Below are 18,536 nucleotides of genomic sequence, written 5' to 3'. Positions count from 1 at the left end.
AACTCCAGATGATATAAGTTTGCCCTGTTCAACATTTCCCCACTAAACAACCCATTCATTTAAGCTAAAGTCTAGTAAGCTTCCTGAGTATCTACTCTAAGCATTCTTGAACTATAAGATCATTTCTTAATCTTTTAATCCATAAAATATTGGGTCATTCAAGTGAACCTCAAAACCACCTTCCAATTTGAGAAATTAATTCAAGTATGGCAAGGGGTGAAATGCAGAGTGAAGCTCCCACTATACTGTCCCCAAACACTCCCCAGGGAAGGGAAGGCACAGTACAGCACAGAGTTAGTTAAGGACTAAAGCTCTCTCTACACCAAGGTTAGTAGAACAATTGTATCAATCAGCTGTTATTCTGGAATTGGAATGTAGTAGGAGACAGGCTGTCTGTTGTTAAGGAACTATAGGCAACTTCACATAGTCCCAGGCTGACAATGTTGCAAATGCCCTTGGTTACAGGGCACCTTCACCCACAGAATTGTGGCCAGTGGGCTGGAGAACTACAGTACATAGGTAGGTACTCCCTCTGTAGGGCCATACTCATTCTTCCTGATGCTTCAATTGGTACTGGTAAATGCAAGTCCTCATTCATAGACTGACTTTAAGCACCTCTCAAAATAGCTGTCAAATTTTAAAAGAAAAATCACATAATACATTTTATTAATTGATTAAAAATCCAAGGCATTAAAAAAATCACTATTGTTTGATCTGCTGTTTAAACTCCTTTACCATTTTGTTTTGTCCACCACATCTACAATTGTTGGATCCGAAAGGATGAAGCAGCGTGTATCATTCATGTATTAACACCAGCCTCTAATGAGCTCCTATTCCAGCTCGCTTTCTCCAAGGTCTGTTTGGCGACACAGTAATACTTAATATTAAACTGGCATCACCGTCCATACATTAACACAACAGTCAGGACAGGAATATGCTTGATTCTGCGTACTGATTGTTCTACTTTTTGTCCTCTTTCTCAACATCTAAAAGTGCAGAGCGGATGCCAAGTTTCTTCAGTTCCTCCACAAGGTCTCCATTCTGATGCATCTGCAGTAGAATGTCACAACCGCCCACAAATTCACCGTCAAAGTAGATCTGAGGTATTGTTGGCCAGTTGGAGTAGTTTTTAATACCTGTTTCAGACAAAACAAATGAGTGAATGAATGTGTGAATATAAGAGTTTAATCATCAAATTTCTCTATCCCCATGTTTCCCCCTTCCAGTCTCCAGTGACTTCCAGGCTTCACCTCAAAATTTTGGTCCCCTGAGCTTGCTCTGACATCCACAAGACTAATCATCAACTTCCTAATCCAGTTCCTATTCCCATTTCCCTAGTTTCACTTTTTCCAAATTCATTTGTGGGATATGGACATCGCTGGCTAGACCAGTGCTTACTATCCATCCTCAACTGCTCAGAGAAGTGTCAAACACACTACTGTGGCTCTGGAGTCACAAGTATAACAGACAAGGTAAGGATGGCAGTTTCCTTCGCCAGAAGAACATGAGTGAACCAGATGGATTTTCCTGATGATTGACAATGGTTTCATAATCACTAGAGTTTTAATTTCATATTTTCAATATTTCAGAATACTGAATTCAAATTCCACAATCTACTGTAGCAGGATTTAACTAAGTCTTTGGAATAACAGGTCTAGCAATGATACTACTAGGCTATGCCTCCTTAACAACTCATTCATCTGAGCCTTAAATACATTCAATGCAAGAGCAGCAACGGCTCCTTGGGGTAGAATATTTCAGAAGATTCACAGCACAGTGAAGAAATTCCATTTCTCAGCCCAGAACTGTTATAATCTTGAAATTATGCTCCCCAGCTGTGAAGTCACTTACTCGGGACAACAATATTCAGCATCTACACACTTTTTTTTGTAGGTTAATGCTGGGCCATCCCTCTCAACCTTAAGTTACTCTAAGATCTCGTTCTTCCAAAATTCAGTTCGTAGATACTCATTTTACTCAATATTGCCTGGAAAAAAAAACAGGCAATATTCCTAGAATGTTTATTGCACCCACTGACATTTTTCTCTCACACCTAGCCCCTATTACCCACTTAATAAAAGCTAAAACACTGTATACCTTCTTAACAGCCCTGTCAACCTGGGTGCAACTTTCAAGGAACTGTGTACATGGACACCGAGATCTCTCTGCTCATCTACACTAAGAATATTATCATTAGCCCGGTACTTTGCCTTCTGGTTACTCCTACCAAAGTGCATCACCTCACACTTGTCCGCTTTAAACTCCATTTGCCACCTCTCAGCCCAGCTCTGCAGCTTATCTATGTCTCTCTGCAACCTACAGCATCCTTTGTCACTATCCACAACTCTACCGACCTTAGTGTCATCTGCAAATTTACTAACCCATCCTTCTACGCCCTCATCCAGGTCATTTTTATAAGTGACAAACTGCAGTGGAGCCAACACCGACCCTTGCGGTACACCACTAGTAACTGGTCTCCAGGATGAACATTTCCCATCAACTACCACCCTCTGTCTTCTTTCAGCAAGCCAATTTCCGATCCAAACTGCTATATCTCCCACAATCCCATTCCTCTGCATTTTGTACAATAGCCTACTGTGGGGAACCTTATCGAACGCCTTGCTGAAATCCATATACGCCACATCAACCAGTTTACTCTCACCTACCTGTTTGGTCACCTTCTCAACGAAATCAATAAGGTTCGTGAGGCACGACCTTCCCTTCACAAAACCGTGCTGACTATCCCTAATCAATTTATTCTTTTCTAGATGATTATAAATCCTATCCCTTATAACCTTTTCCAACACTTTACCAACAACAGAGATAAGGCTCACTGGTCTATAATTACCAGTGTTGTCTCTACTCCCCTTCTTGAACAGGGGAACCATATTTGTTATCCTCCAGTCATCTGGCACTATACCTGTAGACAATGGCGAGTTAAAGATCAATGCCAAAGGCTCAGCAATCTCCTCCCTGGCTTCCCAGAGGATCCGAGGATAAATCCCATCCGGCCCAGGGGACTTATCTATCTTCACACTCTGTAGGATTTCTAATACCTCTTCCTTGTGAACCTCAATCCTACCTAGTCTAGTAGCCTGTATCTCAGTATTCTCCTTGACAACATTGTTGTTTTCTAGAGTGAATACTGTTGAAAAACATTCATTTAGTGCTTCCCCTATCTCCTCTGACTCCACACACAACTTACCACTGCTATCCTTGATTGGCCCTAATCTTACTCTCGTCATTCTTTTATTCCTTAAATACCTATAGAAAGCCTTAGGGTTTACCCTGATCCTATCCACCAACTTCTCATGTCTCCGCCTGGCTCTTCTGAGCTCTCTCTTTAGGTCTTTCCTGGCTACCTCGTAGCCTTCAAGCGCCCTAACTGAGCTTTCACATCTCATCCTAACATAAGCCGCCTTTTTACTCTTGACCAGAGATTCTACCTCCTTCGTAAACCACGGCTCCCTCGCTCTACAGCTTCCTCCCTGCCTGACAGGTACATACTTATCTAGGACACACAGGAGCTTTTCCTTGAATAAGCTCCACATTTCTAATGTGTCCATCCCCTGCAGTTTCCTTCCCCATCCTATGCTCCCTAAATCTTGCCTAATCTCATCGTAATTGCCTTTCCTCCAGCTGTAACTCTTGCCCAGTGGTATATACCTATCCCTTTCCATCGCTAAAGTAAACATAACAGAATTGTGATCGCTATCACCAAAGTGCTCACCTACTTCCAAATCCAACACCTGGCCAGACTCATTACCCAGTACCAAATCTAATGTGGCTTCGCCCCTTGTTGGCCTATCTACATACTGTGTCAGGAAGCCCTCCTGCACACACTGGACAAAAACTGACCCATCTATAGTACTCGAACTATATAGTGTTCCCAGTCAATATTTGGAAAGTTGAAGCCCCCATGACAACTACCCTGTCTCTCTCACTTCTATCGAGAATCATCTTTGCTATCCTTTTCTCTACATCTCTGGAACTATTCAGAGGCCTATAGAAAACTCCTAACAGGGTGGCCTCCCCTTTCCTGTTTCTAACCTCAGCCCATACTACCTCAGTTGACGAGTCCTCAAACAAACATTCTTTCTGCAACTGTAATACTGTCCTTGACCAACAATGCCACACCTTTTACCATCTTCTCTGTTCTTATGGGCCAAATGGGACTAGATTTATGTAGGCTATCTGGTGGGCATGAATAAGTTGGGCTGTAGGGTCTATTTCAGTGTTGTATATCTCTATGACTCGGAGGTGAAAATTATACAGCGAATGGCAGAACACAGTACTAATATGCAGAGATCAGAGTGTGCAGGTCCACAGATCACTGAGGTGGCAGCACAAACAGATAAGGTAGTAAAAAAGGCCCATGGCATGCTGCCTTCACTGGAAGGGGCACTGAGCATAAAGGATAAACAAGTAATGCTGCAGCTTTACAGAACTTTAGTTAGGCCACACTTGGAATATTGCATACAGTTCCGATAACCACATCATCAGAAGGATGTGGATGCTTTGGACAGGGCAGAAAAGGTTTGCCAGAATGTTGCCTGGTTTGGGAGAGTTTAGCTGTGAGAAAAGCTTGGATTGACTGGGATAACAAAGTGTAGAACTGGATGAACACAGCAGGCCAAGCAGCAGAGGAGCAGGAAAGCTGACGTTTCAGGCCTAGACCCTTCTTCAGAAATGGGAGAGGGGAAGGGAGTTCTGAAATAAATAGGGAGAGAGGGGCAGGTGGATAGAAGATGGATAGAGGAGAAGGTAGGTGGAGAGGAGACAGACAGATCAAAGAGGCAGGGGTGGAGCCAGTAAAGGTGAGTCTAAGTGGGGAGTTAGGGAAGGGATAGGTCTGTCCAGGGAGGACAGACAGGTCAAGGGGGTGGGATGAGGCTGGCAGGTAGGAGATGGGGGTGGGGTTTGAGGTGGGAGGAGGGGATAGGTAGGAGGAAGTACAGGTTAGGGAGGCAGGGACGAGCTGGGCTGGTTTTGGGATGCAGTAGGGAGAGGGGAGATTTTGAAGCTTGTGAAGTCCACATTGACACCTTTGCGCTGCAGGGTTCCCAAGCGAAATATGAGGTGCTGTTTCTGTAACCTTTGGGTAGCATTGTTATGGCACTGCAGGAGGCCCAGGATGGGCATGTCGTCTGAGGAATGGGAGGGGGGAGTTAAAGTGGCTCAAGACTGGGAGGTGCAGTTGTTTAGTGCAAAGTGAGCATAGGTGTTCTGCAAAGTGGTCCCCAAGCCTCTGTTTAGTTTCCCCGATATAGAGGCGGCCACAACGTTAACAGCCGATGTAGTATACTACATTAGCAGCTGTGCAGGTGAACATCTGCTTGATGTGAAAAGTCTTCTTGGGGCGTGGGATGAGGGTGAGGGGGATGTATAGGTGCAGGTGTAGCACTTCCTGCGGTTGCAGGGAGAAGTGCCAGGTGTGGTGGGGCTGGAGGGGAGTGTGGAGCGGACAAGGAAGTCTGAAAAGCGGATAAGGGTGTGGAGGGAAAACTGTCTTTGGTGGGCAGATGGCCAAAGTGTCAGAGGATGATGCATTGGATCCGGAAGTTGGTGGGGTGGTACGTGAGGACAAGGGGTATTCTGTTTTGGTTGTTACTGCGGGGAGGGGGTGTGAGGGATGAGTTGTGGGAAATGTGGGAGGCACGGTCGAAGGCGTCCCAGGGGTGGGGGGCTGCAATCCTTGAAAAATGAGAATGAGGACATCTGAGATGTTCATCCTGGGAGCAGATGCAGAGGGGGAAGGAATTGGGAATAGGGGATAGCATTTTTGCAGGAAGGTGAGTGGGAGGAGGTGTAATCCAGGTAGCTGTGGGAGTTGGTGGGCTTGAAATGGATATCGGTTTCCAGGTGGTTGCCAGAGATGGATACAGAGAGGTCCACAAAGGAGAGAGAGGTATCAGAGATGGTCCAGGTGAACTTAAGGTTGGGGTGGAAGGTGTTGGTCAAGTGGATGAACCGTTCGAGCTCCTCGTGGGAGCACGAGGTGGCGCCAATACAGTCAACGTAATGGTGGAAGAGGTGGGGATTAGGGCCAGTGTAGCTATAGAAGAAGGATTGTTCCCTGTAACCGACAAAGAGGCAGGCATAGCTTGGGCCACCCACTTTGTCTGTAGGAAGTGGGAGGAATCGAAAGAGAAGTTGTTGAGGGTGAGCACGAGTTCGGCTAAGCGGATGAGGGTGTCAGTGGAGGGGGACTGGTCGGGCCTGCGGGTTAGGAGGGGGACTGGTCGGGCCTGCGGGTTAGGAAGAAGCAGAGGGCCTTTAGGCCATCTGCATGGGGAATACAGGTGTATAGGGACTGGATGTCCATGGCAAAGATGAGGTGTTGGGGACCGGGGAACTGGAAGTTTTGGAGGAGGTGGAGGGTGTGGGTGGTGTCACAGATGTAGGTAGGGAGTGGGTTTGTTTTCACGGGAATGCAGGAGGTTGAGGGGCGACCTGGAAGTTTAAAAGATTGTGAATGGCATTGGATAGAGTGGAAAGTATGAGGCTTTTCCCTAGGGTGGAGGGGTCAATTACTAGGGAACACAAGGTCAAGGTGTATGGGGGGAGGGGAGGAGCAAGAGATGGAATGCACTGTCAGAGGTGGTGGTGAAAGCAGTTACAATAGCAGTTTTCAAGCAGCACCTGGACAAATACGTGAATAGGAAGGGAATATTGGGAGACAGATCCTGTAAGTGAAGACAGTTTAAATGTGGAAGGGCAAGATACAGTGGCACAGGCTTGGAGGGCCAAAGGTCCTGTTCCTATGCTGTATTGTTCTTTCTTCGTTCTTTGTATATCAACACATTTATTCCTGTGTTCTTTTCTTTAAGCAACCCTCTAATCACACTACAATATTAGTTCCAACCACAAAAGCTTTTTCAGAATTCTTTAGAATTTTAAGTGTTGCTGGCAGGTGTAGCATTTTCTGTTCATGAGTGTCCTTGATAAGTTTGCTTGCTGAGCTGGAAGGTTCATTTTCAGATGTTTTGTCACAATTCTAGGTAACAATATCAGTGAGCCTCCGAAGCAGCGCTGGTGTTATGTCCCACTTTCTATTTATCTGGTTAGGTTCCCTTGGGTTGGTGATGTCATTTCCTGTTCTTTTTCTCAGGGGATGGTAGATTGGCCCCAAATCAATGTGTTTGTTGATGGAGTTCTAGGAATTGTCGTGTGTGTCTCTGTTTGGCTTGTCCTAGGATGGATGTGTTGTCCAAATCAAAGTGGTGTCCTTCCTTATCTGTATGTAAGGATACAAGTGATAGTGGGTCATGTCGTTTTGTGGCTAGTTGATGTTCATGTTCATGTATCCTGGTGGCTAGCTTTCTGCCAGTTTGTCCAATGTCGTGTTTGTCACAGTTCTTGCAAGGTATTTTGTAGATGACGTTCATTTTGTTTGTTGTCTGTATAGGGTCTTTTAAGCTCATTAGCTGCTGTTTTAGTGTGTTGGCGGGTTTGTGGGCTACCCTGATGCCAAGGGGTCCGAGTAGTCTGGCAGTCATTTCGGAAATGTCTTTGATGTAGGGGAGAGTGGTTATGGTTTCTGAGCCCGTTTTGTCTGTTTGTTTGCGTTTGTTGCTGAGGAATCGGCGGACTGTGTTCATAGGGTACCCATTCTTTTTGAATACGCTGTATAGGTGATTTTCCTCTGCTCTGCGTAGTTCCTCTGTGCTACAGTGTGTGGTGGCTCGTTGGAATAATGTTCTAATGCAGCTTCGTTTGTGGGTGTTGGGATGGTTGCTCCTGTAGTTCAGTATTTGGTCCGTATGTGTTGTTTTCCTGTAGACGCTGGTTTGAAGTTCCCCATTGACTGTTCGCTTTACTGTGACATCTAGGAATGGCAGTTTGCTGTTGTTTTCCTCCTCTTTTGTGAATGTTATGCCAGTAAGGGTATTATTGATGGTCTGGAAGGTTTCCTCTAATTTGTTTTGTTTAGTGATGACAAAGGTGTCATCCACATAGAGGATCCAAAGTTCGGGTTGGATGATTGGCAGAGCTGTTTGTTCGAGTCTCTGCATTACTGCCTCTGCTAAGAACGCTGATATTCGAGATCCCATAGGTGTACCGTTGGTTTGTCTGTAGGTTTTGTTATTGAAAGTGAAGTGGGTGGTGAGGCATAGGTCCACTAGCTTGATGATGTTGTCCTTGCTGATGAGGTTGGTGGTGTCTGGTGTATGTGTCTTCGGTTCTTCTAATAGTGTAGTCAGTGTTTCTTTGGCCAGGTTGATGTTGATGGATGTGAACAGGGCTGTTACATCAAAGGAGACCATTATTTCATCCTCTTCTATCTTGGTGTCTTTGATGGTGTTCAGGAGTTCTTGGGTGGAGCGAATGGAGTGGTGGGAGCCTTCTACTCGGTGTTTTAGTCTTTGATGTAGTTCCTTGGCTAATCTGTAGGTTGGTGTTCCAGGTAGCGAGACTATGGGTCTGAGGGGGGCTCCTGGTTTGTGAATTTTTGGTAGTCCGTAGAAGCGTGGTGTGTTGGATTCATCTGGTTTCATTTTTTGGAAGTCTCTCCTGTTTAATTCTCCAGATTTTTGAAGTTTTTTTGAGTAAGGCTGTGATTCGGCTCTCTAGTTGCGGGGTCAGGTCTATCGCCACCTGTTGGTAAGTGTCGGTATCTGCAACAGTGCATTTGCTTTCTCAATGTAGTCTGTTTGGTTTAAGATGACTGTCAAGCGTCACAGAACACCAGCGCTTTGTCAGAGGCTCACTGATGATGTTACCTAGAATGGTGACAAAACGTCTGAAAACTAACCTCCCAGCTCAGCGAGCAAACTCACATCCAGAACCTCAACCTGAGCTACAAATCTTCTCAAAACTCGCTGTCCTTGATAAGGCAGTGGTGAGCTGCCTTCTTGAACTGTTGCAGTCAGTGGTGTAAGTAAACTCATGGTGCTGTTAGAAAGAGAAGTGCCTTGTGCAACAATCTTTCATGTGTCAACCTTGTTGAATACTTCTCAAAAGCCCATAGGCTGTTGATTCAGGACAGCAGGACAGTGGATGTTGGCAACATGGACTTAAGCGAGGCCTTTCATAAGATCCCTCAGAGCAGACTAAAGCTCAAGGTGCGTTCACATGGGACCCACAGCTGGTAAGATGGATACAGAACTGGCTTGATCATAGAAGACAGAGGCGCTGTGGAAGGATGCTTGTCGTCCTAGAGATCTGTGACCAGTGACGTTCTGCCGGGATGTGTTGGGACCCTTATTGCATAATATAAAAAAGTGATTTGGATAACATATGTAGCGAAAACAACAAATTCTGGAGATTACTGTCGATCAAACAGCATCCATGGAGAGACAGCAAGTTAACATTTCAAATTTAGATGACCCTTCATCAGAGCTCACGTGCAGAGCATCTGAGCACCAACCAACCGAACCTTCTGGTTGCTATCCACTTTCACTCCCCTGATGACATGTCCATCTACTGTCAGAGTGAGGCCAAATGTAAACTGAAGGAACAATACCTGATATTGCACCTTGGGAGCTTACAGCCCAATGGCCCAAATATTAACTTCACCAGCTTCAAAACCTCTCCTCCCCCAACCTGATCATTTTACTCACCGATCCACTCCACCCTAAGATAATAAAATGTGAGGCTGGATGAACACAGCAGGCCAAGCAGCATCTCAGGAGCACAAAAGCTGACGTTTCGGGCCTAGACCCTTCATTAGAGAGGGGGATGGGGAGAGGGAACTGGAATAAATAGGGAGATAGGGGGAGGCGGACCGAAGATGGAGAGTAAAGAAGATAGGTGGAGAGAGTGTAGGTGGGGAGGTAGGGAGGGGATAGGTCAGTCCAGGGAAGACGGACAGGTCAAGGAGGTGGGATGAGGTTAGGAGGTAGATGGGGGTGCGGCTTGGGGTGGGAGGAAGGGATGGGTGAGAGGAAGAACCGGTTAGGGAGGCAGAGACAGGTTGGACTGGTTTTGGGATGCAGTGGGTGGGGGGGGAGGTAGGCTGGTTGTGTGGTGCAGTGGGGGGAGGGGACGAACTGGGCTGGTTTAGGGATGCAGTAGGGGAAGGGGAATACACCTCCTCCCACCCACCCTCCTGCAAAAATTCCATCCCCTATTCCCAATTCCTCCGCCTCCGCTCCCACGATAAGACATTCCACTCCCACACATCCCAGATGTCCAAGTTCTTTAAGGACCGCAACTTTCCCCCCACGGTGATCGAGAACGCCCTTGACCGCGTCTCCAGTATTTCCCGCAACACATCCCTCACACCCCGCCCCCGCCACAACTGCCCTAAGAGGATCCCCCTCGTTCTCACACACCACCCTACCAACCTCCGGATACAACGCATCATCCTCCGACACTTCCGCCATTTACAATCCGACCCCACCACCCAAGACATTTTTCCATCCCCACTCCTGTCTGCTTTCCGGAGAGACCACTCTCTCCGTGACTCCCTTGTTCGCTCCACACTGCCCTCCAACCCCACCACACCCGGCACCTTCCCCTGCAACAGCAGGAAATGCTACACTTGCCCCCACACCTCCTCCCTCACCCCTATCCCAGGCCCCAAGATGACATTCCACATTAAGCAGAGGTTCACCTGCTCATCTGCCAATGTGGTATACTGCATCCATTGTACCCGGTGCGGCTTCCTCTACATTGGGGAAACCAAGCGGAGGCTTGGAGACCGCTTTGCAGAACACCTCCACTCAGTTCGCAACAAACTACTGCACCTCCCAGTCGCAAACCATTTCCACTCCCCCTCCCATTCTTTAGATGACATGTCCATCATGGGCCTCCTGCACTGCCATAATGATGCCACCCGAAGGCTGCAGGAACAGCAACTCATATTCCGCCTGGGAACCCTGCAGCCTAATGGTATCAATGTGGACTTCACCAGTTTCAAAATCTAGGCCCGAAACGTCAGCTTTTGTGCTCCTGAGATGCTGCTTGGCCTGCTGTGTTCATCCAGCCTCACATTTTATTATCTTGGAATTCTCCAGCATCTGCAGTTCCCATTATCTCTGATCCACTCCACCCTCCCCAGTGACCAACCACAATAATCCTCTACTTACATCTATCTCCATCTCACCTACCCTCCACCTTCCTAGTCCCACAGGGTTTTGATAAGGTTCCCCATGGTAGGCTCATTCAGAAGGTCAGGAGGAATGGGATACAGGGGAACTTAGCTGCTTGGATACAGAATTTGCTGGCCAACAGAAGACAGCGAGTGGTAGTAGAAGGAAAATATTCTGCCTGGAAGTCAGTGGTGAGTGGGGTTCCACAGGGCTCTGTCCTTGGGCCTCTACTGTTTGTAATTTTTATTAATGACTTGGATGAGGGGATTGAAGGATGGGTCAGCAAGTTTGCAGACGACACAAAGGTCGGAGGTGTCGTTGACAGTGTAGAGGGCTGTTGTAGACTGCAGCGGGACACTGACAGGATGCAGAGATGGGCTGAGAGGTGGCAGATGGAGTTCAGCCTGGATAAATGCGAGGTGATGCATTTTGGAAGGTCGAATTTGAAAGCTGAGTACAGGATTAAGGATAGGATTCTTGGCAGTGTGGAGGAACAGAGGGATCTTGGTGTGCAGGTACATAGATCCCTTAAAATGGCCACCCAAGTGGACAGGGTTGTTAAGAAAGCATATGGCGTTTTGGCTTTCATTAACAGGGGCATTGAGTTTAAGAGTCGTGAGATCTTGTTGCAGCTCTATAAAACTTTGGTTAGACCGCACTTGGAATACTGCGTCCAGTTCTGGTCGCCCTATTATAGGAAAGACGTGGATGCTTTGGAGAGGGTTCAGAGGAGGTTTACCAGGATGCTGCCTGGACTGGAGGGCTTATCTTATGAAGAGAGGTTGACTGAGCTCGGTCTCTTTTCATTGGAGAAAAGGAGGAGGAGAGGGGACCTAATTGAGGTATACAAGATAATGAGAGGCATAGATAGAGTTGATAGCCAGAGACTATTTCCCAGGGCAGAAATGGCTAGCACGAGGGGTCATAGTTTTAAGCTGGTTGGTGGAAAGTATAGAGGGGATGTCAGAGGCAGGTTCTTTACGCAGAGAGTTGAGAGCATGGAATGCGTTGCCAGCAGCAGTTGTGGAAGCAAGGTCATTGGGGTCTTTTAAGAGACTGCTGGACATGTATATGGTCACAGAAATTTGAGGGTGCATACATGAGGATCAATGGTCGGCACAACATTGTGGGCTGAAGGGCCTGTTCTGTGCTGTACTGTTCTATGTTCTATGTTCTATGACCCGAAACACTGATTTTCCTGCTCCTCTGATGCTGTCTAACAGGCTGTGCTTTTCCAGCTGCACATTTATTGACTCTAGCTGCCAGCATCTGCAGTCCTTACTGTCTTCAAAATTGCCTAATCCTAGGTACAGCAAACATTTTATTAACTAAGACCGATGGGACCAGGAGTGTACGAGTTGATCAAGAGATCCACATAATCAATGTAAAAACACACATTAAGTAATAGAACTGTAATGCAGGGGTATACCCATCACATCATTGTATTTCATTCAACCTGTTCAGATGTTATGACAAGCCTGGAGAAGGTGATACATGAACATACCACTGCACCACAAAAGCCTTCTGCACAATCATATTACAAACTACATGCTTTTTGTTAAACTGGAGTGCAAAAACTGCTTATTCTGCTACAAACTCTGATCTTTGCAATGGCTGCGAACTGTGTACCCATGTGCTAATAACTCCAACCAACTGTGTAGCAGGCAAAAGGCATGCTGTTTGACACACAGCATTAACTTGGCCAATAAAAACCTACTTCCTATCAGCATCACTTGCGATGAGTTTCAACCCCAAGCCCCCCAATCTGCAACTCGCTGCTGTTGCTGTCACTAATGCATTACCATTCTGATTTCAGATTTCTCTACCCATGAACCAGTTAAGGAAGCACTGACGGATAACAACATGAATATTACATTGTAATTAACTATGTTAAAGACACCAAGCTGTAAGTGAACTGTACCTTAATTGGGTCATACATTTCAAATGTTTTATTCTGAGAAATAATATTTTGAAAGCACTTTGAATTATCAGGTGATTATGGAGGAGCTTGCTCTGCATCAATTATCTACCCAATACGGTCTAGCTTCAAAAGATTGAATTGGTTGTGAAGGATACTACAATGAAATGTATTCCCTCCAGACTTTCTATTATGTTGGGAGATCACAATTCAGTTATTAATTGCATGTTTCACTGATAAAAATATTAGAGTTTCTTCACTGCTCAAACTTTTGACACAAAAGAATCTATACATTCCTTCAGAACAGAACTGATCTCAGTAACTCAATGCCTCTCAAGCCTGATCAGTGGTGGTTTAGGCATGACTCTCTCCAATTACAACCCTTCAATTTGAAGGGAACTTTTAGTTATATGGTGCTTTCGTAACCTTGGCAAGTTATAGAATCATACAACACCAAAGAGGTCTTTCAGTCCATCAATTCTGCACTACAAATGTATACCACCACCTCCACTAGTTCCATAGTTTTGAATGTTATGACACTTCCAAGATCTCATCCAAGCAATTTAAAAGATTGCAAGGTTTCCTGCCTCAACTACCAGCCCAGCAATGTTTCCATCCTCTGGGTGATGCCGATTTTCTTCAAAATCCCTCCAAATCTCTTGCCTTTCTCAGTACAGTTATGCCCTCTCATTACTCTTTAATGAATGAACAACAGAGCTCCAAAACTCTACAGCAATGATTAAGTCACCATAAGAAATACAGCAACCAATCTGTAAACAGCATGTTCTCAAACAGCTATGTGATAGCAACCAATTATCTATTTATGTGATAGTACTCCTGCTGTTTTTCAAATTTTTTTTCTAATTCATTCTTGGGACGAGGGTATTACAGGCCAGGCCAGCATTTATTTGCACCAGGTGGGTTTTTCCCAACAATTGACAATGGATTATTGTCATCATAAAACCGTTAATTCCAGATGTTAATTGAATTCGAATTCCACCATCTGCCATGGCAGGATTGAAGCCTGGGTCCCCAGAACATTTCTTGGGTCTCTGAATTAACAGTCCATTGATAATGCCACTTGGCCACTGCCTCCCCAACAGCCACAGGACCTCTTTCATCAACCCTGTGATATACGTTCCCTTGTTCAATATCCATCTGAAAAACAGCATCACCAACAAAGCCATCCTCAGCAAGGTGCATTCATGAACATCAGACACAGATGTGAGAATGCTACCCACTGAGCCATGGCTGACACTACTGTAAACGTAAAAACATTGAAGATAGTAGCAGGTGGCAGCCATTCAGCCCTTCAAGCCTGCTCCACCATTCATCAAGATCATGGCTGATTGTCCAACTCAATAGCCCAACCTTGCTCTCTCCCTGTAATCTTTGACCCTATTCATCCAAAATGCTTTATCTAGCCACCTCCTGAATACATTCAATGTTTTGGCATCAATTACTTCCTGTGGTAATGAATTCCACAGCCTCACCACTCTTTGGGTGAAGAAATGTCTCCTTATCTCTGTCCTAAATGGCCTACCCCGAATCCTCATACTGTGACCCTTAGTCCTGGGCACACCCACCATCTGGGACATCCTCATTGCATCCACCCTCTCTAGTCCTGTTAGAATTTTAAAAGTATCTTTGAGATCCACACTTGCCGCCCCCCCCCCCGCAGTTAAAACTGCAACGAAAATAATCCTAACCTCGTCAGTCTCTCACTATACGTCAAGTGTGTAACTTTATTTTAATGCACAGTGGAGAACGCCTCCTTCAGTCACCCCCCCCAAATCCCGCCCAGTCAGCCTACACCCCAACCTCCAAGACTCCCACCTTGCCGTATCTCCTGGTCCTCCAGTACATTGTAGGATCCGTAGTCCTCGACCCCATGCATCCTCAGGATCTGGACTACCGCGTTACTGAAGCCGCACATCGGCTGTGCCGGGGTGCCCTTGATAAAAACCACCACCTTGTCCTTCTTCACCAGGCCCTCCAGCCGCTTGCGGGTCGCGGCCGCTATGGCGGCGCTGCCCATCCCCTCACCATCCCCGGCGCCGCCTGCTGCTCCTCCTCCGCCAGCCGCGCCCTCGCTCAGATCTCGCCTGGGGCCCTGTACCACCGCCCTCCGCGCTGCGGTCCTACACGATATCCTCAGCAGCGAAAACATGACTATCCCGGGCTGAGAGGAACTGCTCGCTCCCCCACTCCCTCAGTCAGCGGACGGCACCCCGCTCCATACCCATTGGCTAGTCTCACTGTGTCCCCGCCCCCTGCTTATAGTTCATTGGCTATACTTCACACCACTCAAAGCCCATGGACATCTCATTGATTGCTTTGTCCGTCCATCAAATGGCGCGCCCAATAGACGAGACGGGTATCTGATACCTGCCCACTCGCTTCGCGAAGCTTGCCGCTAACCGTAAAGTCTTAAAATATAAATCGTATTATCCACCTTAACTGAAAATATAATCAAATAATGAATAGACATAGATCCAATTTATTAGTTTTTGCGTAAAGGCATAACTAAGTTCCGCCCTTATTGCCTCTGATTGGATCGTTATGGGGCAGTCGGAGGGCACTGAGTGGATGAGTGTCACGTCAATCTGAGTGGTTGGGGTTCTGTATCCGGGGTCAAGGTTATGGTGTTAGGAGCGGGAGCTGGTTTTAAATCGGACGGCGCTTATGTCTTGGTAACGGCTGGAGGTAGGGCGAGAGCTTGTCTTGGGCAGAGGAAAGCGGGAAAGTGTTCTGGTGTCCGCCGTTCCCGTTAGGTGGCCCAAATCCCGGCTTCTTCCCCTGATGACAGTTGCTGGAGTTCTCCGGTCCCCATAGCAACTGCCCCCGTTGCGGTGCCGGGTTCCTATGGTAACCGTGTAGGCCCCAGTTTCTCTCCCCCCCCCCCCCCCATTTGGGTTGATCCCTAAACCCAGCCTGGCTCCACGTTACTGCTCATGGGAACAGGAGGAGGCCATTCAGTCCCTTAAGCCTGACCTGCTATCTAATCCAATGAAACGTGGAATGATTGTGGAAGGATAATAAAATGTGAGGCTGGATGAACACAGCAGGCCAAGCAGCATCTCAGGAGCACAAAAGCTGACGTTTCGGGCCCAGACCCTTCATCAGAGAGGGGGATGGGGGGAGGGAACTGGAATAAATAGGGAGAGGGGGGGAGGCAGACCGAAGATGGAGAGTAAAGAAGATAGGTGGAGAGAGTGTAGGTGGGGAGGTAGGGAGGGGATAGGTCAGTCCAGGGAAGACGGACAGGTCAAGGAGGTGGGATGAGGTTAGTAGGTAGCGGGGGGTGCGGCTTGGGGTGGGAGGAAGGGATGGGTGAGAGGAAGAACCGGTTAGGGAGGCAGAGACCGGTTGGACTGGTTTTGGGATGCAGTGGGTGGGGGGGAAGAGCTGGGCTGGTTGTGTGGTGCAGTGGGGGGAGGGGACGAACTGGGCTGGTTGAGGGATGCAGTAGGGGAAGGGGAGATTTTGAAACTGGTGAAGTCCACATTGATACCATATGGCTGCAGGGTTCCCAGGCGGAATATGAGTTGCTGTTCCTGCAACCTTCGGGTGGCGTCATTGTGGCAGTGCAGGAGGCCCATGATGGACATGTCATCAAGAGAATGGGAGGGGGAGTGGAAATGGTTTGCGACTGGGAGGTGCAGTTGTTTTTTGCGAACTGAGCGGAGGTGTTCTGCAAAGCGGTCCCCAAGCCTCCGCTTGGTTTCCCCAATGTAGAGGAAGCCGCACCGGGTACAGTGGATGCAGTATACCACATTGGTAGATGTGCAGGTGAACCTCTGCTTGATGTGGAATGTCATCTTGGGGCCTGGGATGGGGGTGAGGGAGGAGGTGTGGGGACAAGTGTAGCCCACTTGTCCCCACACCTCCTCCCTCACCCCCATCCCAGGCCCCAAGATGACATTCCACATCAAGCAGAGGTTCACCTGCACATCTACCAATGTGGTATACTGCATCCACTGTACCCGGTGCGGCTTCCTCTACATTGGGGAAACCAAGCGGAGGCTTGGGGACCGCTTTGCAGAACACCTCCGCTCAGTTCGCAAAAAACAACTGCACCTCCCAGTCGCAAACCATTTCCACTCCTCCTCCCATTCTCTTGATGACATGTCCATCATGGGCCTCCTGCACTGCTACAATGACGCCACCCGAAGGTTGCAGGAACAGCAACTCATATTCCGCCTGGGAACCCTGCAGCCATATGGTATCAATGTGGACTTCACCAGTTTCAAAATCTCCCCTTCCCCTACTGCATCCCTCAACCAGCCCAGTTCGTCCCCTCCCCCCACTGCACCACACAACCAGCCCAGCTCTTCCCCCCCACCCACTGCATCCCAAAACCAGTCCAACCGGTCTCTGCCTCCCTAACCGGTTCTTCCTCTCACCCATCCCTTCCTCCCACCCCAAGCCGCACCCCCCGCTACCTACTAACCTCATCCCACCTCCTTGACCTGTCCGTCTTCCCTGGACTGACCTATCCCCTCCCTACCTCCCCACCTACACTCTCTCCACCTATCTTCTTTACTCTCCATCTTCGGTCCGCCTCCCCCTCTCTCCCTATTTATTCCAGTTCCCTCCCCCCATCCCCCTCTCTGATGAAGGGTCTGGGCCCGAAACGTCAGCTTTTGTGCTCCTGAGATGCTGCTTGGCCTGCTGTGTTCATCCAGCCTCACATTTTATTATCTTGGAATCTCCAGCATCTGCAGTCCCCATTATCTATGATTGTGGAAGGAGGCTATTTCGTCCAATAAGCCTGTGTAGAGTCATACAGCACAGAAACAGGCCCAGAAACACAAGTTGCTGGAAAAGCTCAGCAGGTTTCGTAGCATCAACGAAGAAAAACCCGAGTTAGCGTTTTGGGTCTAGTGACCCTTCCTCAGAACAGGGAGGGTCACCGGACCCGACACGTTAACTCTGATTTTTTCTTCTTCGCAGATGCTACCAGATCTGCTGAGCTCTTTTCCAGCAACTTCTGTTTTTGTTCTTAATTTACAGCATTTGCAGTTCTTTCGGATTTTACAGAGACTAGCCCTTTGGTCCACCTTGCCAATGTCGACGAGGTTTCCTAACCTGAACAGTTCCACTTTTGCCTGTGTCTGGCCTATATCCGTATAAGCCTTGCAGAGATAGTAAGAACTGCCGATGCTGAAGAATCTGAGACAACAAGGTGTAGAGTTGTATGGACGCAGCAGGCCAGTCCAGACCCGAAACGTCGGCTTTCCTGCTCCTCTAATGCTGCTTGGCCTGCTGTGTTCATCCAGCTCTACACCTTGTTATCCCTATCAGCCTCTTCTACTTGGGTACCTGTCTAAATGGCTTGCTCTTGGTCGCCCTGCAATTTTTCTTTGTTCTCTCCAGGTGCTTTCTCTGTTTCCTTTCAAAGCCATAATTCCCTGAGACAATGCCTCAATAACCCAACTGTTGTGTTTTTATAAATTGCCTCGTGTTGCCTTTGGTTCCTTTGACAGTGGCTTTAATCACTGGGCCCTTCTGCCAATGAGAATGGTTGCTACCATCGTGCTGTTCAGATACTTCATGATTTTTAAAACTCATCAAATTTC

The 18,536-nt window shown here is 47.5% G+C and overlaps 2 protein-coding genes across 2 annotated transcripts in view; one reads left to right on the top strand and one right to left on the bottom strand.

Annotated features, from left to right (window-relative positions):
* Positions 1–635: 635 nt before the first annotated feature.
* glrx5 (glutaredoxin 5 homolog (S. cerevisiae)) lies at positions 636–15,199 on the bottom strand. The gene is made up of 2 exons (XM_048537961.1): positions 14,791–15,199; positions 636–1,136 (listed from the first exon to the last, which is right to left on the bottom strand). The coding sequence occupies exons 1-2, from the start codon at positions 15,122–15,124 to the stop codon at positions 961–963; spliced, it is 510 nt and encodes a 169-aa protein (XP_048393918.1). The 5' UTR covers positions 15,125–15,199; the 3' UTR covers positions 636–960.
* A 350-nt stretch (positions 15,200–15,549) lies between these two features.
* Positions 15,550–18,536, top strand: part of gstz1 (glutathione S-transferase zeta 1) — a 41,597-nt gene continuing 38,610 nt past the window's right edge. The window contains exon 1 of the mRNA XM_059648911.1: positions 15,550–15,660. The gene's annotated coding sequence lies outside the window, so the exon portion shown is untranslated. The remainder of the gene's footprint in view (positions 15,661–18,536) is intronic.

This window comes from Stegostoma tigrinum, chromosome 10 (assembly GCF_030684315.1).
Source record: "Stegostoma tigrinum isolate sSteTig4 chromosome 10, sSteTig4.hap1, whole genome shotgun sequence".
NCBI classification, from domain to species: Eukaryota; Metazoa; Chordata; class Chondrichthyes; order Orectolobiformes; family Stegostomatidae; genus Stegostoma; species Stegostoma tigrinum.
This window is presented reverse-complemented; position numbering and strand designations above follow the sequence as displayed.

Coding starts and splice junctions, on each gene's coding strand:
- glrx5 (XM_048537961.1), bottom strand. CDS start 15,124: ATGTTTTCGCTGCTGAGGATATCGTGTAGGACCGCAGCGCGGAGGGCG. Junction 1,137..14,790: donor GGACCAGGAGATACGGCAAG/GTGGGAGTCTTG, acceptor TGTCTGAAACAG/GTATTAAAAACTACTCCAAC.